Consider the following 10435-nt stretch of genomic DNA (forward strand, 5'->3'; position numbering starts at 1 on the left):
TGTGGTGCACTAAAAAGAATAGGCAATTAGTAAATGTTGTGTCATGACAACACCATTGGTAACATTCTCCTTTTTGGTAGCATAAGAATTTTACTAAGAAAACAATAAAAATAAGATAAGGAAAAAAACAAAAAAAAACATAAAGTATTATCAATTTAAGATCATTCAAAATGATCCCACACCTTTGTAAATTGTGTGCGATGTATATTGTACATAAATTCTTCAAATATCGAAAGAGAATGGTTTTAATATAGTGGACGATGGATCATCCTTCCTCTAATCACCAAATCAAGAGCAGGGGGATGAGCAACGGAGGATGCCAACTTGTAGCATCAAACCCTTCCTGGGATAGAAAACAACCAATTTGGCTATAACATTATAATCCTACAAAATCAAGAAAATCCTAGAATTGATTTTAACTCCTCTAGAGCTTTAGGAATTCCAACAAACTCAATCCGTGTATACTGATTCTTAGTTTTTCTAGTTAAACCCCAATACTTCTAACACAAACAATATCATAAATCCCCCGCCTCCACACCTAAAAATCACAAATCAAATCAACACCACAATTACTAATCAAACAAATTCTACCAAATCAAAAATAAAATAAAATAGAAAAAAGATCCATTGCCATATTTCTTATGAACTTATACTTTCAACCTGCAATCCCTTCCATACAAATTCGGTTAAAATGCAGAAATACAATTAATGATGATTGATCATAGGTAATTCGAAGTATTGCAACTTTCGTATGGTCTCTGTAAAATGTGGGTTTCTATCAATCACTGGGTATTTTGATGAGGAAATGGATATCGAAAAGGAATTACTTGAAATAGATAAGTAGTTGTGATATTGAAAAGAGAACGAAGAGAGAAAATGAAAAGAGCAAGAAATGATTCGACTGCCGATTCTTATGACTTGGGATAATAGTCAGATTCGATGGGATCACCAACAATCGTAGATTTATCCATTTGGAGGATAAATCCCAATAGATTTATACAAAGATACGATTACCTTCAAAAACTTAACAGAAGATTTGTTTAGTGTAAACTCCATCACTCCTCGATGACTGCTTAACTTAGAGGGGGAAAGATAGAAAAAAAATTTGTGTCGAAGAACAAAATAGCTTTTCTCAAAGAAGGAATACAAAACACCTTCGGATCGACTGTTGATTCCCCTCGCAGTTTCAACGGGTATAAATATAACAATTGGTTACATAGATCAACCACAACCATAGATTTATCTTTTGAGGATGAAATCTATGAAATCCTAACCATAGGTTTATCCTAGGCCACACGTGCGAGTAGTAGGGTGTGGTCTGGAGAACTACAACCATAGATTTATCTTTTTGAGGACAAATCTGGACCACCACTAACACAGGCAAACTTAGCCAAACTGTGTTTTGTACTCTTGATTTAATTCTCTCTATAATATATTCTCTCTGTAAATATATATGCTACCTATTTTGATTTTTTATTAAATAAAACCAATTTTACCTTGCTTCAAATAAATAAATAAACACATTTTATTATTTTGATTTAATTTGATATATAGATACATATATTATACCCTTTCAAAAAAAATAAAAATATATATTATTCCTAATTTGATATGTAGAGAATGTTTTTTGTTTACTTTCTCTTTATAAATATTTTCTTCTTAATTTGATATATATATATATATTATACCTAAAAAATTTGTAATTGCTAAAATTAATTTATTTTATACTGTCACGACATATTCTGTCTCAGATTTCTTCTTTTTTTGCCATTAGTAGCATCTATTTTTATTAAAATATTCTTAATATGAAAACAACATCTATGTATTTGTTTTTACTCTAGGATAGACTCACTAAGTTTTTTTTTATTCTAGCGGTTGCTCGGATTTTAGAGGCCGAAATAAGCGTAAGCTAATAAAAAATAAAAAAGACTTCCAGGTTTGATTAATGCATACAATTGTCGTCATCGCATTAATCATGCATGGATCAAGCATCTTTTAAAAATCAAAACATATGACTAAGGCTAACCAAATTCGTTTCGAAATTCCGCTAGTTCTATTTGACCGGAATCTGCTGTCTTACGCATTTCAAGCGCCGCAAGTAAAATTTAACCCCCACGTCCCAAAACCATTGAGAAGTGGATAGAAGATGTTACCAAGGAAAGAACGTGCTAAAATTTTGGTATAATAAGATTTAAAAACTGACAGCACGATCAATTTGATTATACTAAAGACTAAATAGTTTTAACAGTATGATTTCAAAAACAAATTGTCTCTAAAAAATCGCAAAAATATGATAGGCAAATTATTAGTTCTCTATACTAAGTTGGAATCTGGTCGAATAGAAATTCAGTTGAATCATCATCTTTTTCCACCTCTAATCAGTGCCCATCTCCATCTAGAGTTATTTGTTTGCTTCTTCTTCTTTTTTTTTCGATGTCTGCTTCTTCTTATTTTTTTTCGATGTTTGCTTCGGATTTGGATGGCGTCTGTGGCTGGTGACGCTGTGTTTCTCCACTATTTGTTGATTTCCCAAATGATACTCGTACCTGTGTCTACTATATATAAACGAAATCAGAGGTTAATAGCAGTGTGTTGATAAGAGATTTTAACCTACATGCATTGGTGTTTGATCTTTTAGATGCCCCAGGTTTCTCCTATGCTGCGAAATCAGTAGATTAATTGCTTATATTTGGTTTAGGAAAAAGAATACCAAACTAAACGTAAGGTTTAACTTCATGGCTTTATTATTCTTTGCGAGGCATGATCAAAACCAACAAAAAATATAGAATAAAAAAAAAAGATTCATCACCTTAAAAGTGAACCCAAAGATCCCATTTCATTGTTTCATCATCACTTGCGAGGACATATCATCAACAACTGCAAAACAAAATCAACAAAAAATACAAACAAAATAATTAAAGCACCGAGAAGAAAAAACAACAACTGTGGAAACGATGAGAGTTTGCCGGGTGATTTATATAGGTTTTTACAATGCACAGATTCTCCATAAATAGAAGACGATTCCATAATAGAAGACCATATTTTGGAAATAATATCAAATCACAGTCTCAAATTTATGTATTTTTTTTATAATTTTGGGCAATTACAGTTATTTTTGGTACCCATATTTATTCTTTGAAATATTTTTATGAATGATTCCATAAATAGCAGAAGATATTTTGGAAATAATATTAAATTCGAGTCTTAAATTTATGCATTTTTAATGATATTGAGCAACCACAATTATTTTTGTTATATTCCTTGAAATATTTTTAGCAATAGAGATTATTTTATTTTTACTTTTATGTAATATGATATTAACAAAAATACTTAACACTTTTAGAAATCGGCTTTATTGTAATATATTTTTTATTCTAGATTTATTTTGTTTTTAATTATGGTATGAAAAAAATTAAGAAAAATAATGTGAAAATAACGGTTATTTTTTTTTTTGATTGAATTTTTGTATGCTCATTTTAATATTTGTTTGCTTTAGATTTTAATGATTGCTTCATTTTTTTTAATCAATTTTGTAATTCTCTACTTTTGGACAGGGTCACTAAAATTTTTATTTGCAAGAAAGATACAACGTCAGATTCAAAGGTTAGTAGTACCCACGACCAATTTAATTTTTCAATTTTATTTTATTTATTTGATCAATTATATTTTTTCTAATTTTCATTGAAATTGTATTCTTATTTAGTTTTAACCGATAGAATGGTGTTGTAATTAGGAAAAAATGATTCTGAGAAATGTAACCGGACATTGGACATTGGACATTGGATAATTTTTTTAGTCATTAATTATGCGATTGATTTATGATTGATACATGATTGATTTAATTTTTTGATTTTACGATGATATTGTGTGTTTGAGTTTTGTATTAATTTATTTTTGGCAACATTGTATTTTTGTAAACAATTGTTTTAGCTAATAAAATATTTGTTTTCCAATAAAATAAATCCCGTGGGGCCAGATAAATAAATTAGGAAAAATTGGTGGGGCCAGAATTAACCAGAAGCGAGAATCAACCAGGAGCTCCGGTGAATGAGAACGCTCAAAAAAACTCTGTTATTATATAGAGAAATGTCAACAAGTGACATAAATTCATACATCATCACCAAAGAATAGTAAAAAATACACTTAATGGGAGCCCCTAATACAGAAGATCTAACACGCATTAAACGTATTGAGTACATATTCAAATAGAAAAAGATGTTTTCTGAGGGATGGTTTTTCGAACTCTTTCCAACCATTTGGATAACTTCTTCAAATCTTGATGCTCACATAGCAAGGAGTAATAAGCACATAACATCATAATCACGATTAGAACCGGTAGCCATGGATCTTGTATCGAGTTGCAGAGACCTACGTCACGCCTCACTAATAGGTCAACCCTCACTAATAGGTTCTCTATCTGTGAGGGTTATTTGGCCCTCACGAATTATATTCCCACCGCCGGCTAAAATGTTTCCGGCAACGGCTCCCAATTCCGGTTTTCGTATTTGTGACGGTTTACAAACCCTCACTAATATTTTCCTGCCGCCGTCCGTTAACCGGTCACCGGAGTTGGATTTTAGAGTCAGAATTCTCAGAACATAAATCTTAGATAGAAACTTACACTCACGTATAACAAAGTTTTACAAAGTTCTCCATTGAACTTATATTCATATATTATAAAGTTTTACAAAGCTTTGAAACTTATATACATGCAAGTAAAAAGCATATTTTACTGTTCTAAAAACATCAGAAGTACGCCTGTGTAATGTTTGGGACAAGCTGCGAACAGCGAACACAACTGATGGCATGAAAATAAAAAAAGGATATCATCCCATTCCCTTATATTAAAAAAATCACCCACCCATATGGCATGAAAACAAAAAAAGAATCATCCCATTCCCTTATATTCAAAAAAACGAGCACCTATATCAGTCACCCATCCATACACCAACATCTTCCATTCATGGGATGTTCCTGATCTCCGCATCAGTCCTGTAACATACAAACCATTTCAAGCATTATCATTGCAGAAAATTTCATGCCAGGTTCAAGGACACAACATGAGAATAGTAAGAGGCAGGCACCACTTGAGGTAACCTATATCTCAGTTCAAGATTACATACAAACAATTTTCTACCTCAATATCTCACTAAAAAGGAAATACAAAGCTAACACAGTACTGTAAACTGTAGACTAGTCTGATTCATTACTAATAATGTAGTAAAACAAAGTATCAATGATCAACAGTATGTGCAATTATACATATAGGTGGACATATTCCTATATTCAAGTTGAGGAAATAACTTAATGAAGCAACTCAGTTACCTCAATAGTGCCTCCAGCTCTGCAATCCTATCCTGTATATCATCTGTAAAAGATTCAAAACATTAAGTCAAGGTGAATTTTCATCAAGTTAAGCTACTGTAACCATATTAGGATTTTCTTGTTTGTCATTCAAAACATTAAACCAATCTTCATGACCAGCCATGCCATTGTTTTCACGTGAGCTGGTTTTATCTGTCATAACAACTATAAGGTTTTGAAGTGGAGAAAATGAATTGGAAGAGGACAAGGATGAGAAAAGGCTAAATGGGAGATAATTACCTACATGAGATGCAATGTATCCATCATCTTCCATGGAATGGCTCATCTGACAGGACATTTCAGAGTTTATTAAATTATATTCTCGAGTTTCACCCATGTTTTCCCTACAATTCGAATGACAGTAGAAGCTGTAATATGACAAATTAGTTACGGTATAAGTGTACCTCGTTATCTGGATTTGGAGGATCAGTTGTTGGCACTGAATCAACACCCAAGCTGATCGCTTCATCATCTTCCATGTCATTGCTTTCATCTTGATGTGGTACCAGGATACTTTTGACCTACACAGTTCCAAACTTGATAACTAAAATTGAACTTGATGGATGAAAAGAATCTAAACCACAGGCTTCACTCATTTATAGTTCAATGCTACCAATTTACCTCGAGAGCTAGGACGATATGTTTGCTGCATTTCCTATTTCCATTTTGATAGGGGTTTTCAACCATGGATGGTTAGCTTCTTCTTCTGAGCAACCTCTGAATAATGGAGGCAGAACTCCTGTCAAAACCGAGTAAAAAGTGTTAAACACAGTCACCAAAGTAGTCCACCGGATTTAAAAGCATATAGTGCAAAAAACAAAACCAAACCTAACAAACACAAAAGATTACTATTATACCTCATTTTATTTGGTGTAATGGCTGCATTGCCATTAGATCTGAACGTTGCTCCTTGTTTCTTGTTCTTCGCTGTTGGAATTCGAATAACTAAATGAAACTGCACAACACAATCCATTCATGTATTAGTATAAACTTCTTATCAATTTCCTTCCAGAATTCAAAGCTACTGTAAGACTAAGAGTACTCAAAATCAAATCCAACTCCAGCTCATCATCAATGACTAATCTAGCAAATGAAAGAAGAAGTGAGATTTAACATACACGCCTATTCTTCTATTATAGGTCCTTCAATAGCTTCAGATATGCAGAACAAAAGTGTTCTTAGGTATTTCTTCTGTAATGCATCATAAACACCTGAAAACCAGAAGAAGAAAACAATCAACCTTTAGGTAATCGTAATTCCAATTAAATCTCTAAGTGAGATCGTTATACCGCTTTCCATCCACTCAATAATCCTTCTGGATTCAGCATCTATATGCATGAGTTTTGGAATCTTCATCTCTGTTACAATTTACAGTAACTAAATTCATCACATACCTGTAAAAAGACTAATTTGGGATGAACCCTAATTCCCAATTGATTCATTATAGAAACTGAAATTAAACCCTATACATCATCCAAACTTCAATTAAAAGAGAACCAATCACTAATCGATCAATCTATAAATCAATTTCACATAAAAACAGTGTTAATTAAAGAAACCCTAAATTCAACTTACCTTTCTGTTGAGTTTGAATCAACACATGGATCGACACCATGACCATCAACTATCCTTGATTCCATTCTATTTCTCTAAATCTCAGACTCATGATCTTTATCTCCATCATCGATTCTCATTGAAACTTTAATCTTATCATAGAATTCTCTCGCTCAACACAGTTCTGTGTTCAATCAACTATGGCTCCATCAACAACTCTCTCCCTGAACACATTAGTATTGATTTTCTATGAACGAGATGAACATAGAAGAGACGAATTGAACGAGATTGTAACAGAGAAGAGGCGAGAGCAAACCTCGGTTTTTCAGCGGAGAAAAATGGGAAAAGATAAGTGAAATAAAACCAGATCTATTTTCAGGCTTTCAGCAGATAAGGCCGAGAAAAGAAGAATAAAAAAAAAAATCTTTTAAAAGTTTTAGTAAAATCATTTACGCTGTGGGAAGCCCGAAACCGACCAAACAAAACTGCTCCTTTGACTAATCCTAGTATTTCCTACTGTTGGTCAAAACATCGTGACTATTTGTGACGTCCCTAAAAAAAACCTCACTAATAGGACCTGTTTTGTAGTATATAGATAATTATTATCTGGATAAATTTTTGACTCCGACATTGAGAAATTTGTATAATATAGATATACTGTCTATTTTAATAGTGGATATAATTTTTTTCCTTCGACATCCACGGACTTTAGGATTATTTTTGTTAAATTTATTGCTCCGTGATTCATCGGTGTAAACCAAAATCTTCAACCATTTAACTTGGTACACAAAATTCTCAATTTTTCAGCTCTAATCCACACAAACAAATTCTCAATTTTTCTTAGCTACACAAAATTTTGATCTATCTTTATTATTTTTAACTATGATTGTATTCACGGCTATATTAATTTGCCGCACATTAACCATTTGTATTAATTAATTAAGCCATTAGATATTAATATAATCTAGTACAAATTGTATAGTTACCTACTTGAGCACCTAGCCAGACTATAAGCAAGATAATCTTCACATTGCTTTTTATATATACGATGAGTCCAAGCTATCATCTACCCTTTAGACACTCTAAAATAACGTTAGCTGGCAGCATATATAACTCTCATAATATTCCCCAAATCCAAATCCAAAGCCTTTTCCAGTAGCAAGTACCAGGTCAGTGTCATAGTCCTTTAGCTTAGTGATGCATATTGTGGTCTGCCCTTATTAATTAAGTGTGTGCTCTTATAACTTGTTAGTCATTGGTCAGTTCAGTAGTTAGCATTGCCCGATCAGATAGTGACATGTGTCGAGTATCTGATCGTTGTTAATAGGTCTTCACTTCCCTTAAATGTGTAAGAACCTCTTCTGTTTTCATTAATGAAGAAATTATCTGCTGTTTAGCTTTGAAGTATTAACTTAGATCTAAATTCTCTAACTTTTGATTCCCAAATTGTACTGAGTACAGTACATTTGGCATCAGAGTGATTCAAAAAAAATTCTCGATGGGCGCTTCCGATCCAAAAACTGTTAAGGATGTTCTCGAACTGATTCAGCGACAACAATTGACCTCTGAAGATCGTTTTACGGCCATTGAAGACAAGTTTCTTCAACAACAACAAAGAGCTGATACGAATCAAACATTGATTAACCAACGATTTGATGAGTTGCTAGCCCGTTTACCATCTACATCGAAAACAGCTCAACCACATGATTCAGGAGGCGCAATTGATGGTCCTCAGCTCGACAATCCTCCAATCTTTGGTTCAATCTCTCCCGGGGGAACTCAAAATCAATTACATCGAGTACCCAAACTCGATTTTCCACGATTCCTCGTGGTTGGATCCAAAAATGTGAACGTTTCTTCTGGCTACACAACATCGATGAGAGTCGCAGAGTTGATATTGCAGCTATCTATCTCGATGGAAAAGCAGATAAATGGTTTCTCAATTTCCAGGTTGGTCGAACTCGTATAACTTGGTTTTAATTTGCTCATGGTATTTGTATCCGATTTGAAAATCCTGTGGAAGAAAATTTTATTGGGAGTTTTAATAAACTGGTTCAGATTAACTCCATGGAAGATTATTTTGAAGAATTTGAATCTCTAAAATCTCTAATGCTTGCTAACAATCCTTCCTTAACTGAGCACTATTTCATCATGAGTTTTATTAGTGGGTTGAAGGAAGAATTGCGTAATTATGTAGCTATGTTTTATCCAAAATCACTAGCCACAGCTTTTTCCTTAGCAAGAATGGAGGAACATAAGCATCACACTGTTGCTTCCAAAAGTATTAGAACCAACTCTAGCTCGTTCTCTAACTCTAGAGATTTCTCTACCACAACTTTTCCTGCTAAAAAATTTTCCACCTCTTACACAACTTCCAAGTCTACCCCTACTACTCCAAAATCTTATTCCCCAACACCACTCAAGACATCATCAACAAATCCCATTATTAAACGTTTAACTCCAGAGCAAATGCGCATTCGCAGGGATAAAGGTCTTTGTTATAATTGTGATGAGGTTTATGCATTAGGTCACAAGTGCAAGGGTATGCAACAATTGTTTATGTTACAAACTGAAAATTCTGATTCACAAGACACGGAGGTTGAGGATGAGGTTTTTGAAGAAGCTGTAGAATCACCAGTTGAGTCTGACATGGAAATTTCTCTTCATGCTCTCACTGGTACTATTACAGGTGATACTATTCACATTCCTGGTCTTCTTAAGAGACAATCTATTTCTATTCTTATTGATACTGGTAGCACAACTAGTTTTATAGATTGTTCTCTAGCGCTAAACTCAAATGCAAGGTGGAACACACAACTCACATGTTAGTTACAGTTGCTAATGGGGAAAAAAACAGTGAGTACTGGTATTTGTTCTAAACTTCCTTGGAGTATGCAGGGCTATCAATTCTCTGAGGACTTCAGGTTACTTCCACAGGGAGGCTGTGACATGGTGTTAGGTGTTGATTGGCTTAAGAAGCTAAGTGATGTTATGTTTAACTTCTCTAAACTCAGTGTTTCTTTTATTCATCATGGTCAGCATATTACATTACAAGGGATAACTAATTCACCTTCACTACTTATGATGAGTGGGTCAGTGATGAGTGCCAAATATTGTATATATCGACACCTTTTTATTGGTATTTAACTCATCTTTTGTGCGCTAACTCTCCATTTTATCCCAAATTCTGTGTTTTCGTTATTTTCAAGAATAAATATTTTTCTTAATTAATTTTGCATTTTTAGGTATTAAATAAAGCCTAGAAGAATTGTTGAGCGAAAAGAGCAAAGAAACGGTAAAGACTCCAGCAGAAAGGAAGCGAAGGATGATATTTGCAAGAGCCGGATCAACTAGAAGTGGGCTTGAAGAGGAAGAATTGTTCTTAAAGAAGATATGGGCTTGGCATACCCAAGGCCCAAAACCCTCACCCAAATCCATTTCCAATATCCATACCCATTTCCATGAGAGCCGTCAGATTGGATCCATCACATCATCCCACGGTCACCTCATCATCGTG

General features: G+C 33.6%; 1 protein-coding gene across 4 annotated transcripts; it reads right to left on the reverse strand.

Annotated features, from left to right (window-relative positions):
* Positions 1-4628: 4628 nt before the first annotated feature.
* On the reverse strand, positions 4629-7311 carry LOC113299160 (meiosis-specific protein ASY1-like). 4 transcript variants are annotated; one of them, XM_026548126.1, is made up of 10 exons: positions 7235-7311; positions 6940-7142; positions 6654-6722; positions 6483-6575; positions 6222-6319; positions 5986-6103; positions 5769-5885; positions 5605-5650; positions 5326-5368; positions 4629-4992 (listed from the first exon to the last, which is right to left on the reverse strand). In XM_026548126.1, the coding sequence occupies exons 6-10, from the start codon at positions 6049-6051 to the stop codon at positions 4962-4964; spliced, it is 303 nt and encodes a 100-aa protein (XP_026403911.1). In that variant the 5' UTR covers positions 6052-6103; positions 6222-6319; positions 6483-6575; positions 6654-6722; positions 6940-7142; positions 7235-7311; the 3' UTR covers positions 4629-4961. The 4 variants fall into 4 exon arrangements, with proteins under 4 accessions (XP_026403911.1, XP_026403909.1, XP_026403910.1 ...); XM_026548124.1 differs by having other exon boundaries at positions 6940-7307; XM_026548125.1 differs by lacking the exon at positions 6654-6722 and having other exon boundaries at positions 6940-7307.
* Positions 7312-10435: the final 3124 nt, after the last annotated feature.

Source organism: Papaver somniferum, chromosome 7 (genome assembly GCF_003573695.1).
Source record: "Papaver somniferum cultivar HN1 chromosome 7, ASM357369v1, whole genome shotgun sequence".
Taxonomy (NCBI): domain Eukaryota; kingdom Viridiplantae; phylum Streptophyta; class Magnoliopsida; order Ranunculales; family Papaveraceae; genus Papaver; species Papaver somniferum.